Raw genomic sequence first — 20,779 nt, 5'->3', positions numbered from 1 at the left:
AGGAAATAAAGGGCAGGAAAGGGGGGCCAGGCAGGAGGGCTGTGCTCTGCTGCCCCAGCACTGGGTGCTTAGAAAACCCCACATGTTAGCTGATTCACCGAACAAGCCTCGTGTGCTATACACAGGAATTAGCGGACTGGGGACTTGGAGGCATAGATGGGTAGTCCCATCTGGGATGAGGCCCAGAACTTGACAGCAATTTTTAAATGCCTGCCATGTGCTCAGCCATGTGCTGGTGGCTTCGGGAACTCTAAAGGAGCCTGAGAAGAGCTTTCGATTATGGAAACTGGTCCTCCTCAGAGGCACCTGTTTTCACAGGTCAACAGCTCTGAAATCAGGATGTGTCTTCAAATTCCCACCGGTTCGTTGTTTTGTTACCAGCTTTTTCGCTTTCATGGAGGGGGATGGGTGTCCATAAAATCACAGCGCATCTCAGGGCCCCTGGCATCCCAGATCTGAGGGTGTGCTATCACTCTAATCGATGGTGTTAGGAGCTGATGCCTCTGGAGTGTTGACCACGTGCCAGGCTCTGTTCGCAACACTTTACGTAAGTGGCTCATCTCATGGATGCCCCATGACACTGCTCTGGTAGCATTCTGCAGATGAGAATCTGACACAGAGAGTGGTGACATGACTTGTACATAGTTACTGAGTGTGTAGGTGGAGGATCCCGGATGGGAGCCTGATGCCCCTGGCTGTGCTCATCACGGGGCAGATGTACTGAAAACCTGGATGCTGGGTCATCTCAAGGGCTCAGACTTTATCATCACTTTTTTTAAAAAAAGATTTTATTTATATATTTGTTTTAGAGAGAGCGAGCGCACAAGCAGGGGGAGGGGCAGAGGCAGAGGGAGAAGCAGGCTTCCCGCTGAGCAGGGAGCCCCAAGCAGGACTCGATCCCAGGACCCTGGGATCATGACTTGAGCTGAAGGCAGATGCTTCACGGACTGAGCCACCCAGATGCCCCTATCATTACTTTTTATTTATTTATTTATTTATTTATTTATTTATTTATTTATTTTTATTTTTTAAAGATTTTATTTATTTATTTGACAGAGAGAGAGCACAAGTAGGCAGAGCGGCAGGCAGAGGGAGAGGGAGAAGCAGGCTTCCCGCGGAGCAGGGAGCCCAATGCGGGGCTCGATCCCAGGACCCTGGGATCATGACCTGAGCTGAAGGCAGACGCTTAACGACTGAGCCACCCAGGCGCCCCTATCATTACTTTTTAAAACAGCAGGAGCCTTTGTTCACCTTAGCTCTGTGGGTGAAGTGGGGCTGGGGAGCTCAGCCTTGTCAGCCTCTGTCCCCCCTCTTGAAGCCCCCCGCAAAGCATCCGCTGCTGGAGCCGCACGCAGCAACTCGCCTGGCAACTATGTGTAGTCCTTCCCCTCCTCGCGCGGCCAGCGCTCCAAGGAGATCAAGGCCTGTTATCCGGGCATTCTTTGTTATCAAGGAGGTGCACCCGGTTGGCCGCCCCTAGAGCCCCTGACCTTGAACGCCGAACATGTTTTTTCTCCATATCCTGCCTGATGGGAATATAGAGGGAGCACAGCATCCGTACATTCCCAGGGAGAGGGGAAAGCACCTGTGGGAACGGATGCGTGTTGTCTCCCTAGCCAGATATCAGTGGTCATGAGTACAGTGTGATCGCATCGTTGTGTAGGTATCTACCCGATGTCATGACCTATAGCATTTGTGGTCCCGTTGTCTGCACAACGGGGCCACTTGCATAATTTGTACCTAGGACCGTACCAGGCCATCCTAAATAGTATATCCTATTGGCAGAGTCTTATTTATCTGCTCCTGTATCAGTTGGAAAACTTTCTTCTTTGTGTCTTCCCGGGAGGGGGAAAGAGGGGTTTTCCTAAGCGTAGAGGCGTTTCCAAGGGCTGAGATTGGCAGTTTGGATTCACCAGGCAAGGCCCGCAGTTGCTGATTGCGGGGGTTCACGACCCACCCAGCAGGCAGTCTTATTCTGTATAGGAGCCAAGGTTAGCCCAATCAGCGAACAGGTTCCCCTGCACAATCTAAGGGGGAGAAGTACGCTGTTGAGTAGGCACCAGAAAAGGCAAGTCATGATTGTCTAACTGAACGCGTGAGATACCACCACCCCTGGCTGAGGTTATGTTTGCCAACACCAACTCGTCCCCGCTCTGGTACGCAGTGGGGTGAACCTCCGTCTAACGATGCCTCATGAGGCAATTAGGATAGCGTCCCTTTTTATATGAGGCCCGGGTTGTGTGCCTCCATTGTTTTTGGCGGAATGGGGTGGAGAAATGGGTGGTGGATAGGTCTCCTTCTGTCCCTTCCCCCATGGGACCCAAACTCCAAACCACGGTGGACTTGTCTGCCATTTCCAGGGTCATTTAATTATATCTCCCCGTGGAGGTAGATCTCGTGTCGGGGGCATTAAAGGTTACCTTGTGTCCCCACCTGCAGCAGAGAACATCCTTCCTGCGTGCTGTGTCTGCTTGTATTCTAAGTCAGGTCCGTGAGTGAGGAGCGTATAGGCCCTGGGACGGTTGAAACGTACGTGGTCATTTAATGTCCACAGAGCTGTTGACCGGTGGCGTGTCCAAAGGGCCGGTGGATGGGTTTGTCATCACATCTGTTGCCAAGTGCATCCGTGCCCTGCATCAGTCCAGCTGCAGCGGGAGGGGATGGTACGGGGAAATGCCAGTGGGTGTCTTGAGCTTCGGCTCCCTCCTGCACTTCACGTCCTGCAAAGCGGGGGCCTTGGTGGCTGTCAGTGGGCGCCCCGCGAGCTGCGCACAGCTGTTCTAGGCCACCGATGGTGGCTTCACTGGGTAGCATGCTTACTGGGGCAAGCTTGCAGGCGTCCTGCATCAGTGTCCACACGCATCCGAGCAGAACAGCAGCCTCCAGAGAGAGGCAAGGGACCCATGCAGTCGACCTGCCCCCTTGCTACCTGTCCAGTGTCTCTTGGCAAAGGTCACGGTCATTCCCAGCACAGGTTGGGTGTTGTTGGCAGGCGGTTGCGATGTCTTTTTAACACGGTGGTAGACCCCCAGTTCTTAGCAGTGGCCCACCAGGACTGTTGTTCTGGATGTCTCATCTTCTCGGCGAGCCAGGTGGCGATGTCTTCTGTTGGCACATCTTCCAGGAGGTGGACGCAGGCCAACTCATTAGCCTGTTGATTTCCGGCTGGGGTGTGTGCTGTGTGTGCATCTACGTGGTAAACGGTGATGTTCATACCTCTTAGGCATCAGAGTATGTCCTTCCGTATTCGTTGCCCCAGAGTGCGTGCCCGGTCCCCGTGCCGTCCTGTGCCTCCTGCTGGAGCAGCCACAGGGTCAGTCCTCCGTAGGCTGCCCCGCTCTCAGCTGTCTGTGCACAGAACAGTGGGGTCAGGGGGCGCCTGGCTGGCCCAGTCGGTAGAGCACATGACTCTTGATCTCTCGGGGTTGTAAGTTCGAGCCCCGCGTTGGGTGTAGAGATTACTTAAAAATAAAATCGTTAAAGGGGATCCTGGGTGGCTCAGGTTAAGCTTCTGCCTTCGACTCAGGTCACGATCCCAGAGTCATGGGATCAAGTCCCATGTTGGGCTCCCTGCTCAGTGGGGAGTCTGCTTCTCCCTCTGCCCCTCCCCCCACCCATGTTCTTTCTCTTACTCTCTCGCTCTCTCGCAAATAAATAAATAAAACCTTTAAAAAAAATGAAATCATTAAAAAAAAAAAAAGGATCAGGAACAGGCTCACAGAGCCGTACCATCATGCTGCTTGAGGCTCGACCCATTGACTACTGTGTCCCCTGCTGGAGCCTCTCTGTGGAGGGTTGGACCCATCAGGGTACCGCACATGCTCAGGGAGTGGTCCGTCTCCTTCCGGACCCACCCAGTGGGTCCCAAATTCTAATCTTACACTGGTGTACTTTTCAAACGTACTCCTTCAATCTTAGCCCTAACCACACATAAAATTCTTTCCTGAAGATTCTCCTTCCCGAACCTTCTACAACTTTCTTTTTTCATCTAGATTTTGTCCTAAGCTTCCCTCTCTCTAAACAACCAGTGTCATTTCAGGAAAAAATTGTTTTCTTTTCCCTTAACCAAAATGTATTCTCATTCTGAAACCTTTCTTACGCATTTCCCGCCTTTCCTACAGACAGAGTGTGGCTTTCCTTATTATTTCCAGCAGTCTGTATTTTAAAGAGCCTCCCCCCCTCTTTTTTCTTCAGTCTCTGCAGGCGATGTTTTGGTTATTTCCTGGGGTGTTCATATTATAAAGACATGACAAGATTTACAACTTCAAGGGACAGAGAAAGGATGCTAGTTTTTCTCCTAAGAGTTAGGAGGATAATTGCTATTTAACATTTTTCTTTGTAGTAGGGGTTAGAAAACATGGAAAATTTTGTCTGTTTCCTCATCAGTTATCACTAGATTGATTGGCTGATTTATCACTTTTTAGAGATTCTACCTCTTAGTGTCCTAATCAGGCTTTATTACAAGTTCCTGGATCTTTTTTTTTCTTTTCCAAGTTTGTATTTAAATTTCAGTTAAAATTCAGTGTAATGTTAGTTTCAGGTGTACAACATAGTGATTTAATAATTCCACGTATCACCCAGGGCTCATCACAAGTACGCTCCTTAATTCCCATCACCTGTCCCTCTCCCCTCCCCCGCTCTGGTGACCATCAGTGTGTTCTCTAGAGTTAAGAGTTTGTTTCTTGGTTTGTCTCTCTTTTTAACCCCCCTAAGTTCATGTGTTTTGTTTCTTAAATTCCACATATGAGTGAAATCATATGGTATTTGCCTTTCTCTGATTGACTTGTTTCGCTTAGCCTAATCCTCTGGAGCTCCATCCATGTCATTGCAAATGACAAGATTTCATTCTTTTTGATGCATGAGTCATATTCCATTGTGTATACATACCACATCTTCTTTATCCATTCATCAGTTGATGGACATTGGGGCTCTTTCCATAATTTGGCTGTTGTAGATAATGCTGTTATAAACATCGGGGTGCATGTGTCCCTTCGAATTAGTATTTTTTTAAGATTTATTTATTTATTTGCAAGAGAGAGAGAGCACGAGCACAAGCAGGGGGAGCGGCCGGCAGAGGGAGAAGCAGACTCCCCACTGAGCAAGGAGCTTGATGTGGGGCTCGATCCCAGGACCCTGGGATCATGATCTGAGCTGAAGGCAAACGCTTCACCAACTGAGCCACTCAGGCATCCCCAAATTAGTATTTTTGTATCTTTTGGGTAAATACCTAGTAGTCAAGTGCCTGGATCTTAATCAGTGGCATCCTGTGCCCTTCTAGCTTTGCGAAACGGTGCGTTGAGGTCTCTAACTTACTATCATGCTCTCGTTTCCCTTCCCTGCACAGCATGCACTTTCTCCAACAAGTGCATTAGACTTGCTGGCATTTTCGGGGCATCCCGTACTCATGCAGTGGTCCACAAGCATCTGACCTATGGGCCACTCCCTCCCACACAGAGGTCCCTGGCCAAGTTGGCATTTCCCCCACAGATTTCCCTTTTCCCCTTTCCAACACCTCCGCACTCATGGGGTTTTCTCCAGCTTCCTGGCTAGCTCACCAGTTATGCAGTTGATCCCTGGCAGACTCTAAGCCAAGGGTGGGTGATGGCCCAGTGAGACTGAAGAAATGACCTGGAGACAGCAATCAAAACAGAGGTTTCTTGGGGGCACTTACATACAGGGAGGCCAGGAGCAGCAGACTGGAGAAAACATCCGTTGCTGGGATCTACACGCAACAAATTTTATAGTGCAGCAACCGGCCCAGCAAATATTCGTAGCCTCTCCCTCCTTGCATGACCAGCGCTCCAAGGAGATCAAGACGTGCCATGTGGACATTCTTTGTTACGAAGGAGATGCTCGAGGTTGGCCACCTCCAGGGCCCATGACCTTGGATGCGGAACATGTTTTTTCTACATAACCTGCTTGATGGGAGTATAGAGGGAGCACAGCATCCGTACATTCTCAAGACAGTGATTAGCAGGGTCATTCGGGGTATGCTTGCACAAACCAGCCAGCCAGCATGTACCATACACCCCCTCTATGAAATTTTAATCCCATAGACATCCTGTATTTGTGTGCTGTATGCACATCTGTGATTTGCACACAAGAAGTTTGTTTTTTTTTAATACACCCCCAACAAACCAGGTTTTGCATTTGGGGGCAATATTACCCGTGTTGAGAATGCATGTTCTTTGGGGGTCCTCAGGCCCACAGAGGCCAGGAGGAAAACACGGGTGTGTCCTAAAAGTTCTCAGCCCAAGCCACGTTGGAATCACTTATGGAGGTTTTAGAACATACCTAGACCCCAGCCTGGAGATGCTGAATTGATTGGTCAGGGGGTCCCAGGCATACTTTAAAAAAAATTAATAAACTTAATATTTCAGAGCAGTTTTAGGTTTCCAGAAAAGTTGCAGAGAAAGTATGGAGAGTTCCCATGTAATGCCCCCACCCCCCGACCCACCCTGTGTTCCCTCTTACAAACATCTTACATTAGTGTAGTACATTCCAACGGGCAAGCTGATATTAATATATTATTATTAACCAAAGTCCATAGTTTACATCCAGGTTCACTCTTGGGGGTGTATAGTTCTATGGGTTTTGCCAGACGCAGAATATCATATACCCATATTTACTGTATTACAGAGAAGAGTTTCACTGCCCTAAAAATCCCCCATGTTCCACCTACGGATCCCTTCTACCCTTAACCCTTGGCTACCACTGAACCACTATGTAGCCTTCTCAGGCTGGCCGCTTTCACTGAGTAAGATGCATTTAAGGATTTTTCAAGTCTTTTTTGTGGCTTGAGAACTCATTTCTTTTTATCACTAAGTAATGTTCCCTTGTGTGGATAGACCAGTTCATCACCTCCTCTTTGGAGGGATAAGGCATGCTTTTAAAAGTTTCCCACTTGACTGCAATGTACATCCTAGGGCTGGAACAACTTCTGCCCTATAGATGGGGAAACTGAGGCTCAGATAAGGAAAGGGGCTTCAGGTTCTGCAAAGTTGGTAGAGGAGCAGGCCTCCCTGCTCCACCCCCACCCCTAGGGGCCTGACCAAGCCTGGCCCCCAGTATGGCTCCTCCTTGTGCACCGGACACCTTCCCCTTTGAGTCCCAGAGCTTCTGGGGGTCTTCTGGACCCCGGGGGGGGGCACTGTTGGGGGCATCCTTTTCTGTAACTGAGTGGCCCAGGGGTCTTCTGCTCCCTGCCCCCCCGCTGTTCCCTTCAGGCACAAGCATGAATTTTAGAGCCCATGCAGGCCCATATTAAATATGTGACTCTCTTTGGGCCTCAGTCTCCCAATCTGTAAGATGGAAATTCCCATTTCACACATGCTGGGAAGGACAAGGTAAGACTCTGTCCCTGGGCCAGGAGCTGGGGTCCGGGAAGGCAGTCCACCACCGTTCCCTCTGCCTCCTCTCTTCCTGTGTGCTTGCTGTCTGTGGGGCTTGGTGGTTCTCAGAGCTGGAGAGGCTCGGGAAGGCTTCCTGGAGGAAGGGCCCTCCCACGTAGCTGGTTCCCACAGACCCTTCCAGTAATCCCTCCACTTCTAAGCCCTCTCCTGCCTCCCCTCAGGTGCAGGTGGCTGCCCGACGATACAAAGACCACGGCCTCAGTGGCTCCCTGTCTGTGCACACGTCCAGCCGGAAGCTGGTTCTGCTGGAGGCCAGCACCAGCCAGGACACCCAGAGACGCAGCCGGGGCTGGGACATGAGTGTCCTCCTCCACCAAGCAGTCCTCAGCGCCCCCCGGGCCATTCAGCTGCAGCTGTCCAGCAAGGTGGCCCCAGCCAGGTGAGGGTCCCCAGGGGCCGTGCGAGGCAGGGGAAGGGCCTCCAAGGGCAGAGGGCTCGTGTCCTGGGAGATGGGAAATCTTCGTTCAGAGAGGTGCCCTCTTCCATGACTCGGGGACCAGGTCTAAATCACCCCTACTTTGGCCGTTCTTGATTTTAAGCCATTGAGGGAAAGGAAGAAGGAGGCATTCAGTTTTCTTCATCATTCTTTTTTCTTTTCTTTCTTAGTAATGACTGCATTCATTGTGGATGACTTGAAAGATGACAATAAAGTATAAAGCATAAAACAGGAGTCTCTAGAGATAGTCACGGGGAGTAAGTTGGTACAGTCCTTCACCTCGGACTGTATCTTCACATGGGCGTTTATCCACTACGATATGGCCATCAGGGTCCTGGGCCATGGAGCCAGCTGCCCGGGTTCAAACCCCAGCTCAGCCTCTGGGACTTTGGGCCAGCCACTGTGCCCTCCTGTGCCTGAGTCTCTCCCCCTGCTTCTTGGGGTTGTCCTCGGGTTACTGGAGCGGCACACGTGCATGCCCCACCAGGGCCTGGCCAGCGAGGATGTTCACTGCCTAGCTGCCATTGTCACTGGCCCTTGGAGTATGACTCATTCTGGCACAGGTCGGATCTCCCTTGAATGTTAATGCCCTGTTTCCCGCGGAGTCCCAGCATTGGCTTTGTGAATTTGAGGAGACCCAAGGCTCTGGGTATGGTTCTAGATAAACCCGTCCCCAGAATTACCACCTAGAGCTGTCCATCCACGGATTCATCCATCTGTCCGAATGTCCAGCGTTGTCTCCAGTCTTTCAAGGGTTTGAGGCAGATTATAAAAACCTATATTGTTCTAGGTCGGGAATTGACAACCTTTCAGGCAAAGGGCCAGTTGGTAAGTATTTTTGAATCTATGGGCCATACAGTCTCGGTGGCAACGACTCTGCTGTTGTAGCCCAGAGACACCTGAGATGACGTGCACATGAATGGGCGTGGCTGTCTCAATAAAACTTTATTTACAAAACAGGCAGTGGGCTGATTTTGGCCCACAGATGTATAGGTTGCCAACTTTTGTTCTAGATTTTTCAAAACACATGAGGAAATGAGCGTGAAGGGAAAAGAAAAATGGAGAAAATAGGAAGGTGCTCAAAGTGGCTTTAGGAAACAAAATGCATGTCATGAGGTCCTGTACATTTTTTAGAGCTCAGCTTAAAATTTGGCTCTGAGCCTCCTAGTAGTCAATGAAAAAAGAGAAACCAACCAGTGGCGTTATTTTCAAAGGCCATGGGGAAACACATACACACTCACACCTGTGTGAGTATGCACCAAAGAAGGCATGGCTGATCTTGTTTCTGGTGTTGATCCTCAAGGGAGGTGTCTCTCGTGGTGTCCTATGAAGAACATCTGGGTGGATGATAGGGACCATGTCCTCTTCCCAATTCTCCAGGACGTTTAATACCAGCCTTGTTGAAGCTCTTTATTTTCTCATCACTCATCATCATATGATGCATTGATAACTTATCAGCAATATCCACTCAATATCAGTGGTTCTATTTTATCCCCCACTTTACAGAAGAAGAAACTAGGGCTCAGAGAGCTTATGTCCTTGTCCAAGGCCACAGTTAGTGAGTAGCAGCACTGGGATTCAAACCTAGGTTTGGCTGACCCCAAAGCCCATGATCTTAACCCCTATTACACTGCATCCCTGTGGGCTGAGAGCCAGTAAAATCAGTCCTATGATGGGTCTGGACAGTGGGGTTCAGGGACCCACCTCCTGTCTGTGGGGATAAGTTTGTACCTTATCCCCATCACGTTCCTTCCTAGGGTTTGGCTGTTTTATAAGGTGCTGGTGGACCAGAACACAGCACAGCTTCTCCTCAAGGCTTCCATGGAGAAGAGGGGAGGCCAGGTCCTGACCCTGCAGAGCCAAGTCCAGCACACGGTGGCTTGTTGGACAGCTCTGCCCCGCCTCCTGACCCTCAAGGGCATGCTGAAGCAGAAGGAGACGCTCAGAGAGGGTGAGCCTGGGGAACACCACAGGGCAGGGGCAGTGGGGGTCTTGGGCAAGCATTTTCTGTGGAACCACAGAGTAGATTAAATCCTGCACGTTTTCAAGTCCACTGATAGTCTGTTTCAGTATCTCACACATTGATGATACCTCTTTGTCAGAAACAAATACCCGTTCTGACAAAGTGAATCTTCTAACAAAATACCAAACCGGCTTCTTATGCAAGACTTGTCAGAGCCTTTAATGTACTAATGGATATTGGAAAAACCCAGGAGGAAGAGTTAGGGGCAGTGTTTCCCAAGCATATTTTTTCTAATACTTTTAATTCTGATGTAATTTCAGACTTACAGAAAAGTAGCAAGAACTTTACAAAGAATCCCATGGGCCCAGCTCCATCAATTACTGACATTTTACCACATTGCTTTATCATACTTCTTCCTTATCTCTTTCTGTCTCTATATATACACATATATGTGTGTATGTACTATTTTTATTTGTGTATGAAAATACATTTTATTCCTGAACTGTGTTTTACTAAGTTGCAGACATGATAGTTCTTCACCCCTAAATAGTGCAGTATTTATTTCTTAAAAATAAAGATAACTCTCGGGGTGCCTGGGTGGCTCAGTTGCTTAAGTATCTGGCTTCAGCTCAGGTCATGATCTCAGGGATCGAGCCTTGAGTCTGGCTGTCCACTCAGCGGGGAGCCTGCTTCTCCCTCTCCCTCTGCCGCTCCCCTGGCTCATGCTCTCTCTCTCTCTGTCAACTAAAGAAATAAAATCTTTAAAAATAAAATAAAAGATATTTTTCTACATTCTACAGTGCAGCTATCAAAATCAGAAAATTGAGAGTATTTCTTTCCCTTTCATGATATTTACATTTTTGAAGAGTACGGGGCAGTCATTTTGTAGACCATCCCTTATTTGGGGGTTGGTCTCATACTTCCTCATGACTACTTTCAAGGAAGCCAAAGTAGTAAGGCACCATCAAATTCAGAGGTACCTGAGGTCAGTACATCCCAGTATTGGTGACATTAGCTTTGATCACTTGATTAACACAGTGTCTGCTGGATTTCTCCCGTTTTTGTTTTTTTTTTTCCTTCATATTCTGACCTCAAAAAACAGGTTGAAGAGCATTTCCTCCTCTTTTATTTTCCAAGAGTTTGTGTAAGATTGGTGCTCATGCTCCCTTAAGTGTCTGATGGACTCTACCCACAAAGCCACCTTGAGTGCTCTTTGTGGAAAAGTTTTTTGGAACGTGCATCGATATAGAGGTATTGAGGTTTTCTATTTCATCATGTGTCAGTTCGTAAGTTAAACTTTTCAGGGTATTTGTCCATTTCAACTAAGTTGTCAAATTTATTGGCATAAAGTTGTTCATTATATCTGTTACATCCTTTTAATGTATATGGGATCTATAGTGCTGGCCTGCTCTCCTTCCTAATAGTTGTTACTTTGTGCTTCTCTCTGTTCCTTTGGTCTAGTTAGGATTTCATCAGTTTTGTTGATCTTGTCAGCCAGCATTGGGTTTTGTTTTCTCTCTAGTTGTCTCTTTCCAATTTCTTTGATTCCAGCTCTTATCTCTGTTATTTCCTTTCTTACCCTTAATTTGGATTTACTCTAGTTTATTAAGGTGGACCTTCAAGCCGTTGATTTTTAGACCTTTTTTCTTTCCTAATATAAGCATATAAAACTGTATATTTGCCTCTCAGTGTTCTGTGAACTGCTTCCCACAAATTTGGATGTCGTGTTATTTCCATTACTATTTATTTTGAAATATTTTTGGATTTCTCTTGTGATTTCTTCTTTGACCCATGGGTTATTTAGAAGTATATTGCTTAATTTCCAAATATTTGAAAATTTTCTAGATAGCTTCTTGATATTTATTTTCATTGTGGTCAGAGGGTCAGTCTTAAATTTTGTTGTGACTTGTTTTACAAGCCAGTATATAGTCTATCTGTGAACATACGTTATGCACTGAAAAAGAATTTGTATTCTGCTGTTGTTGGGTGTAATGTTCTATAAAGGTCAGTTAGGTCAAGTGTTTGGTTGTGCTATCCTGATATATATCCTTAGTGATTTTCTTTTTGTCTTGTAATTGTAGTAGTTAATGAGAGAGGGGTATTAACCTCTCCAGCTGTGATTGTGGATGTCTCTATTTCTTCCTTTTATTCTGTCCATTTTTGCTTCATGTATGTTGACAAGCTGGTATTAGGTATATGAGCATTTATGATTGTTACACTTTCTTGATGAATCAACCCAATTATTGTGAAATGTGCTGTGTCTTATATGACTCTTTGGAGTCTGTTTTGTCTGATATTAATGTAGCTACTCTTGCTTTTTTATTGGCATTTACATTGTGTGTATTTTGCCACCTTTTTTCTTTAAACATATCTGTTTCTTTATATTTGAATTTCTTGTAGACCACATATAGTTGGATTTTGCTTTTATGTCTAGTCTGACAATCTCTGCCTTTTAATTATACTAGTTAGTTGATTGATGTTTAATGTAATTATAGATATAATTGGATTTACATCTATTTTTCTATTTTCTGTTTTCCCAATATATTTTTGTTCCTCTAGTCTTCTTTTCTTGCCCGCTTTTGGATCAATGAAAAAATTAGAACTCAGTTTTAATTTATCTATTGCTCCTTAAGCTTCTGTTCCTTGATATTATTTAATGTTCTACTTAGCATTTGTATTGAAGCATCTCACATTAATTGTAAGAACCTAGACTTTCATCTCCCCCATCCTTTCTGCTATAGTTGCCCTCTGTGTTAGATCTACATACACTATAAACCTCCAATACAATATAATAATTTTTGCTTTAGTCATATTGATTTGAAAACAGTTAAGAGGAATAAAGTGGTCTTTTATATTTTTACATACATATTCATCATTTTTGATGTTCTTCCTTCTTTCCTAAAGATCAAACCTTTTTTCTGGTATCATTTCCTGTCATTTTAAAGAACCACCTTTAGCATTTCTTGGCAGGCAGGCTAACTATCAGTGAATCCCCTTCATTTTGATTTGTCTGAAAATGTTATGTTTGCCTTCACTCTCAAAGGGTATTTTGTATGTGCATATATCTTAACACATTTAGAAAATTTTCACTTTGGGAAAATTATTTCTTGAGATATTTTTTCTGTCCCATTTTCTCTTTCCTCTCCTCCTTGGGATTTCCAGTTGATGAGTTTTAGAACTTTTGATACTGTTCCGCAGGTCTCTGAAGTTCCCTTGATGTTTTTTGTCTTTTTCTTTCTTCAGATGTCTATTGATTTGTCTTCCAGCTCACTCACTTTTTCTTCTGTCTTCTCCAAATACCACCCAATAAAAATTTTTGGACTATTCAATCCTTTTTTTTTTTTTTAATCTCAGATTTTGTATTTTTTGTTCTAGAATCTCCATCAGGGTTTTTCTTTTTTTTTTAAACTTTATTTAAATTCAATTAATTAACATGTAGTATATTATTAGTTTCAGAGGTAGAGTTCAGTGATTCATCAGTCTTCTATAACACCCAATGCCCTCCTTAATGTCCATCACCCATATCCCCCATTCCTTCAGCAACCCTCAGTTTGTTTCCTATGATTAAGAGTCTCTAATGGTCTGTTTCCCTCTCTGATTTCATCTTGTTTTATTTTTCCCTCCCTTCCCCTACGCTTCTCTGTTTTGTTTCTTAAATTCCACATATCAGTGAAATCATATAATAATTGTCTTTCTCTGATTGACTTATTTCACTTAGCATAATATCCTCTCGTTCCATCTATTTCATTGCAAATGGCAAGATTTCATTTTTTTGATGGATGAGTAATATTCCATTGTATATATATACCACATCTTCTTTATCCATCTGTTGTTGGACTTCGGGGCTCTTTCCATAGTTTGCCTATTGTGGACATTGCTGCTATAAACACTGGGGTGCAGGTGCCCCTTCAGATCACTACATTTGTATCTTTGGGGTAAATACCTAGTAGTGCAATTTCTGGGCCATAGAGTAGCTCTATTTTTAACTTTTTGAGGAATCTCCATACTGTATTCCAGAGTGACTGCATCAGCTTGCATTCCCACCAACAGTGTAAGAGGTTTCCTCATTCTCTGCATCCTCGCCAACATCTGTTGTTTCCTGACTTGTTAATTTTAGCCATTCTGACAGGTGTGAGGTGATATCTCATTGTGGTTTTGATTTGTATTTCCCTGATGCTGAGTACCATCAGGGTTTTTCAAAAATGATTTCCATTTTAGAACTGGGATTTCCTATCTGTTCATTCAATACAAGAATATTTTCCTTATGTTCTTGAGCATAGTTATAAGAACTGTTGTAAAATCCTTGTCTGCTAAAATCCTTGTCCTGTTTCTTTGTACGTCTAGGAATTTGAGATTGTATTCTGGACATTTTGAATAATGTAGAGACTCTGAATTCTTTTTTATTTCTCTAAACAGTGTTTCCGTTTGTTTGCTGTTTCTGGTTTTTCTCTTATTTTAGCTGGCAGCTAGGCTCAGAATCCAAACTCTCTCCTCTCTGGGAGGATGCAGCTGAAATCAGTTCAGTTGTCTTATTTTTGCTGGACTGCTTGGAGTCTGTTCCACCCTTGTGAAGTTCAGGGATCAGCAAAGATTTGAACAGAGTTTATAAGTAGAATTTAGGGTTTCCCCTGGGTGTCTTTCTCCAGAATTCCCCACTTTACTTTCCATTTGTTGTTGTTACTTTGAACTCTGTTCTCAGACTCTTGCATCAGTTAGACTACAGATTGCTGTCTGAATGTTGTCCACCTTCATGGCACCAAAAAAGAGTAAACACATGCAAATCATTTAGCACTGGTCATTTCCTCCAAGTGTTAACTCCAATCCAGGGTCTGCCTATTTGTGGTCACTCTCCTGTCACTTCAGATAGTTGTTTATTAATTTTGCCTAGAGTTTACAGTTACCATCTTGGGAGCATTGGTCCAGTTAAGCTCCCCCACCATTAATAGAAATGGAACTCCTCCCATGTCTTTTTGACATGTTCCTATATTCTCTGACCACTTCCTTCCTTTATGACCAAAAAGATGTTTCAGTCTCATTTCATATTTTCTGTGACGTGAAATAATCCATTTCTCAAGGATCCTTGGTTCCTTTCAGTGCAAAATAGTATGTAGAAACTAAGATCTGGGTGCTAGGTATGTTTATTCCTACTGGACTATCAGTCCCGGGCCTTCTCAATGGATGGATCTAGAAAATGGAAGCGTACACACACACACACACACACACACACACACACACACACTCTTCTATATCTGCCTACAGATAGATAAGTTTAAAACCATTAGTTCACACTGATGTCCTCAATTTCAGTCTATCCTCAAAAAGCTCATTTTCACTGTTTTCCATTTTCATATTTTTTATTCCCTTCTCCAACAGAAAGAAACCTGGCTCCAATTATCCATAACATGTTTACTTATTTGTTCAGCCCAAGAATACATAGAAAGTAGTTTCAGAGTTACTACCCTATACCTCTATGAAAGTAAACTTTATTAACTAGAATTCAGTATTTGATTAGAGTTCCTTTTGTCTTTGGCCTGAATGTAATGTGGTTGAGATTCATCCAAGTAGTTGTTGAAGGCATAAATCCAAACACTGTGTTCAAAAGTTCGTTAGGATTAATCCCCCTACCCACTCCCATATGATTCTGTTAATCATTTGAAATACAGTTGGATTCACTGGTTTCTGTTGTATTCCATTTTTAGGTTTTCCCCTATCCTTACTGATTTTATGTATTTGTTTTTTGATTATGTGAAACATTAACAATGTTCCCAAAGCCAGGATTACACAAAAAGGGACCCTTTGCCCACGCATCCTTGACCCCAGCACCCTAGCTGGACATCTGTCCAGGGCCCAGTGTTTCAGAACCTAAAGACTCTGCTCTTCCCCCAAGAGGTGGATGCCATTCTCTGGTCTGGTAGTAACATTAGCACCAACCCTCCTACTCCCAAATTGGCTAAAATGTGCCCAAACCAAATTTCATGATAAAATAACAAAGGTTTGAAAAAATTAAACCTGGGGCGCCTGGGTGGCTCAGATGGTTAAGTGTCTGCCTTTGGCTCAGGTCATGATCCCGGGGTTCTGGGATCGAGCCCCATGAGCAGGGAGCCTACTTTTCCCTCTCCCTCTGCCTGCCACTCCCCCTGCTATACTCTCTCTCTCTCTCTCTGTCAAATAAAAAATAAAAACTAAAAAAATAAATTTAAGCCCATTCAAATAAAAAAATGTCACAGAGAACTCTTCTTGTCAACTTTACTTTGAGTTACACTGATGGTCTCTCTTTCATCCTTTAACACATAACACATATTACTTCATTTTTGAAGGCAATGATTGAGGTATAATTTCTTGGAGTGTAATTTACATATAGGAAAAAACCCTTTATGTTCTGATAAACTCATACAGTTGTGTAGCTACCAACACGGTCTTGATACAGTTCCATCTGTATCATCTCCCCCCAAAGTCTCTTCTTGCCACCCACTGTAGTCAGTCTCTCTCCCACTCTCATCCCTGGCAACCACTGAGCTGTTGTCCATCCCCGTAGTTTTGGCTTTTCTATAATGTGACATCAGTGGGAACATACAGTATGTAAACTCTTGAGTGTGGTATCTTTTGCCCAACATAATGTGGTCGACACGCATCCAAGTTGTGACACATATCCATAGTTTATTCCTTTTTATTGCTGAGTAGTATTCCGTGGTGTGGAGATACTGCAAATTATCCACTCACAGTTGAAGGACATTTGGGTGGTTTTCAGTATTTTCCAGTTATGAATAAAGCTGCTATAATGATTAGCCTACAGGTTTTTGTGGGAGTCTATGATTTCATTTCTCTTGAGTAAATACCTAGGAGCGGAATTGAGGGATTGTACAACAAATATATGTTGAAATCTACAGGAAACTGCCAGACCATTTCACATTCCCACCAGTGTGGTGAGAATCCTTGTTGCACTGCATCCTTGCTAGCAATTGGTGTTGTCGATTTTTGATTTCGGGGTTTTCAGTTGTGATTTATAATTGAATCCCATTTTGGTTTAAATTTGTGTTTTCCTCAGGACAAATTATGTTGAACATCTTTTCAGAGGCTTATATACTACTTTTAAATTTTCCTGAGCAAAGTGTCTCTTCAAACATTTCCCCACTTAAAAAATTGAGTTGTTTTCTTGAATTCCCAAACTGAATTTGGGAATTATTTATACAAGTCCTGTGTAAGATGTGTGTTTTGAAAATATCTTCTCCCAATCTGTGGCTTTATATTCTTTCACTGGAGTCTTTTGAACAGCGGAGCTTTTAAATTTTGATCAAGTCCAATTGATTATTTTTTTAATGAATAACGCTTTTGCCGTCATATAAGACATCTCTATTTACTAAATCTGAGGCCACGTCTTGGAAGTTTTATGGTTTTAGATTATTAAATTTGGGCTTGTGGTTAATTTTGAATTAATTTGGGTGTATGATCGGGTAAAGATCAAGTTCATTTTTTTACTTGTGGATTTTCAATCATTTCAGCACATTTATTACAAAGACCATCCTTTCTCTGCTGAATTATCTTTGTACCTTTGTCAAATATCAATCAACCATGTGTGTGGGTCTATTCCTGGACTCTATGTTGTCCCATCCAACAATATTTCATTTTTGCTTCTTTTTTTTTTTAAAGATTTTATTTATTTATTTGACAGAGAGAGACACAGTGAGAGAGGGAACACAAGCAGGGGGAGTGGGAGAGGGAGAAGCAGGCTTCCCGCTGAGCAGGGAGCCCGATGCGGGGCTCGATCCCAGGACCCTGGGATCATGACCTAAGCCGAAGGCACATGCTTAACCGACTGAGCCACCCAGGCGCCCTATCATTTTCGCTTCTTAATAGTCTAGTGAAATCTTACTCTGGTTATCCATGATTAACTGGTTAGTATCTTAGAGGATATGGTGACATAGGGCCCTACAATGTAAGGAATTTGTAAAAAGATGATCGCAAGATTCTGCGAGAAACTCTATCCGTGTGGAAAGTGCTCTGTACTCTGTGATTGAGATTTGCATGAGTTCTTTGTCTGGAAGCACAGAACAAGGGGGTTTAAAGCAGCCCAGGGGTGCACAAGGGCCTCCTTCATGAAGGTGGTAACCCACGAGTCCAACCTTTGAATGATAGGAGGGGAGGTATAAGGGCAGTTGGACCACACTGAGGCTCTGAAAGAAACTGGTCAGGGCAGGAGATTGAAACGGTTCTGATACGAGCGAGAATTTCCCTATTGCATGAGTTATATATGGGCATGGATTCGCCCAAATGTGTAGAATCTTCTTCTCTGGATGGATGAGACCTCTGAGCAATATTTCTGTCCCTAGAATTCCAGGTTGGATCCCTCAAGTCTTCCTGGGTCTCAGTTTTGTTATCTGTATAATGGGGCCATTCTATCACTATGGTCTGTGACTCTCTTGAGCAGGAATTGAGCACCGGTATTAACGGACACCCCTTGTTAGGCATGCTGCTTCCCCCCTGCCCCCCCCCCCCGCCCCAAGCCCTTTTGTTTGTGAATTAGCTTGCTTGGTCCTCAGAGCATCCCGGGAGGGAGCTGGTTTAATTTGGTCCATTTCCCAGATGTGCCCCACACCCTGACAAGAGTTAGAATTACATCATGGATCTAGGAGCTTCCTACCCCAGGATCCTTTTCCCTCCTGCCCAGAGCAGCCCAGTCCCCTGGGCTGACCCCCTGCTCTGGACACCTTCTCTGCCATCCTCTGCAGGAACCATCAGGATCACTGCTGACTCAGCTGTGCTGGGCTTCCTCCTGCGGGACAAGCATGAGAAGGCAGGGAACAGCACCAGCGTGCACAGTGTGACCGGCATCCTTCCCCAGAAGAGCAGCCAGGCCTTGCCAAGAGAGCTTTGGCTGAGAGGGCGACTGCAGGCCCAGCCAGGGAGCCTCGGGGGCCAGGCCCGCCTCCGAGCCCACACGGCCAGCCTGGCTCTGGGCGGGGTCTGCACCTGGGGCCCTGGGCACGGCCAGCTCTCAGGCAGCCTGAGCCACAACATCAGCACCTTGAGTGAGGCAGGTAGGAGGGGCGGACAGGGCCGCATGCCTTCCTCCCCAAGGGCTCCCAGTTCCTGAAGCCAAGGGAGGGGGGAGAGAAAGGAGCCTCCAGCTTCCAGCTCTATTTCCTTCCCCTGCCGGCGTCTGTTCTTCATCCAGAACACACAATACAGAGATAGTCGTAGTTCCTGAGTATTGACATGCTTCCAAACCCAGTGGCAGAGAGCCCCTGCTGCCACCCCCTCCCCCAGGGCCCCCCACCACACCACCTCCCCTCCAGCTTCTCAGTCTTGGAAGCTGGTCTAGTGGGGCCTCCATGATATGCTGCTACCACAGATAGGAAATAGGACACCCAGCTTCTTGGGGACATTTCAGTAAGGCCTGGCGGGGCCCAAAGGTGCAGCAGCTAGGGGAGAGCGAAAGATCAGACCCCCGCCTCCCGCCCCATTCCCCTCCTGCTCTGTGAGAGCCAGTCCCTGTCCCTGGGGGGCTTAGAAATGAGAAGGGGACACCTGACCTTCTCACTCGTGAGTGTGGTACCTGGTGAAATCATCACTGCTGAGGATCGGAAATGGTTTCATGTTGACACTTTCATATGCTTCGCTCAGGTATATTGGGGGAAGTGGGACCTGAGAGGCCAGAGTTTGCCTCAAGGCCTGCCGACCCTGCAGAGAGAAGGTGGGCTCGCCCACCCCCTGCCCGCTTAGGGCTCCCATGGAGTGCAGACTAGGCTCAGCCATCTCCGTGGTTCCCTTTGCTCCCAGGACTCCCCTCGGAGGCAGAGATGCTCTTGTCACACACCCACGGGGCTTCCAACCTCTCGGGGAGCCTGGCACTGCGGAGTGCGTGGGGTCAGCTGGACGCTGCCCTCGGCCTGGACTGCCCGGCCCCCGGCGCCGGGGGCGGCAGGCTCCGCGCCAGCCTGGCCCACACGGTGCCCAGCCTCAGGCGCTGGGGCCTCCCCTTCTCCGTGGACAGCCAAGGTCACTTCCAGGTAGGGGGGGTGGGTGGGGGGCTGGGCACGGGGCCCCGGGGCGGGGCGGGGGGAGTAGCGGGTCCGAGGGACACCCACAGCTTCGCTTCTGCCCAGAGCACGGGACACCGCGTGGCGGCCGGGCTGACGGCGAGCGTGGACAGCGAGCAGCTCCGCGTGGCCCTGGAGGCGAGGCGACAGCGCGGCCACCACGGGCTGACCCTGGAGCTGCACCATGGCCTCTCGGCGCTGCTGGGCACCGTGCCCGCGCGGCTCAGGGTGAGTGACCCACCCCGTGAGTGCACCCCAGCTGCCTCTGTCTCTCCAACTTCACGGGTGGGGGTCACCCCACCCAGCGGCTCCTGCCACTGCGCCCCTGCCACCCGTCCCGGCTAGACCCCTCCCACCCAGCCTGGCCCCTCCCCTGCCACGTTGGCCCCTCCCCTGAGCCCCCATCTTCCCTCCCAACTTCCCACTCTCCCTTCCATCCACCGTCCCTTCCATCCTTGCCATCCTGCCTGTATCTCGTCCTCTTTCTTCTGTCCACTCGTCTTCTCCTCCACCTGTCCTATCACCCCCCCACCTGGTAAAGTTAAAACTGCCCACACCCTGGCCGTCCGCTCGTCCTCTGGGTACCTCCCCTGGAGGAACTTCCAACACTGCAGAAGGAAGGGAGGGCGAGCGCAGCTGACTCTTGCGTTAGTCTCCAGAATGAAAAGCAGGAAGCCCCGTGTGCGCTGGCGCTCGGCCGGCCGCACCCTCCGCAGTGTGTGGGAGGTGGGCCGAGCGATTCGGGCACCCCGCGTGCTGCAGCCAGGCTACCTCCTCACTGACCGGTTGCGTGACTTCGGGCAAGGTGCTTACTCTTTCTGTGCCTCAGTGTCCTAATCTGCAAAAAGCGACTGCTAACAGTTCCTAGAACCAGTTAGAACCTGGCACACGCAGGCCCCGTGAGGACGTGAGCTCTGGTTCCCTCGGTTTA

At 46.7% G+C, this 20,779-nt stretch overlaps 1 protein-coding gene across 1 annotated transcript in view; it reads left to right on the top strand.

The window, feature by feature from the left end:
* The window catches only part of LOC116624395, a 143,683-nt gene that overhangs the window by 67,368 nt on the left and 55,536 nt on the right, over positions 1-20,779 (top strand). The window contains 5 exon segments of the mRNA XM_032392234.1: positions 7,574-7,791; positions 9,606-9,799; positions 18,538-18,846; positions 19,589-19,818; positions 19,915-20,076. Coding sequence (XP_032248125.1) covers positions 7,574-7,791; positions 9,606-9,799; positions 18,538-18,846; positions 19,589-19,818; positions 19,915-20,076 — 1,113 coding nt within the window.

The sequence above is a fragment of the Phoca vitulina genome, unplaced genomic scaffold (assembly GCF_004348235.1).
Source record: "Phoca vitulina isolate PV1807 unplaced genomic scaffold, GSC_HSeal_1.0 scaffold66, whole genome shotgun sequence".
NCBI lineage: Eukaryota > Metazoa > Chordata > Mammalia > Carnivora > Phocidae > Phoca > Phoca vitulina.
This window is presented reverse-complemented; position numbering and strand designations above follow the sequence as displayed.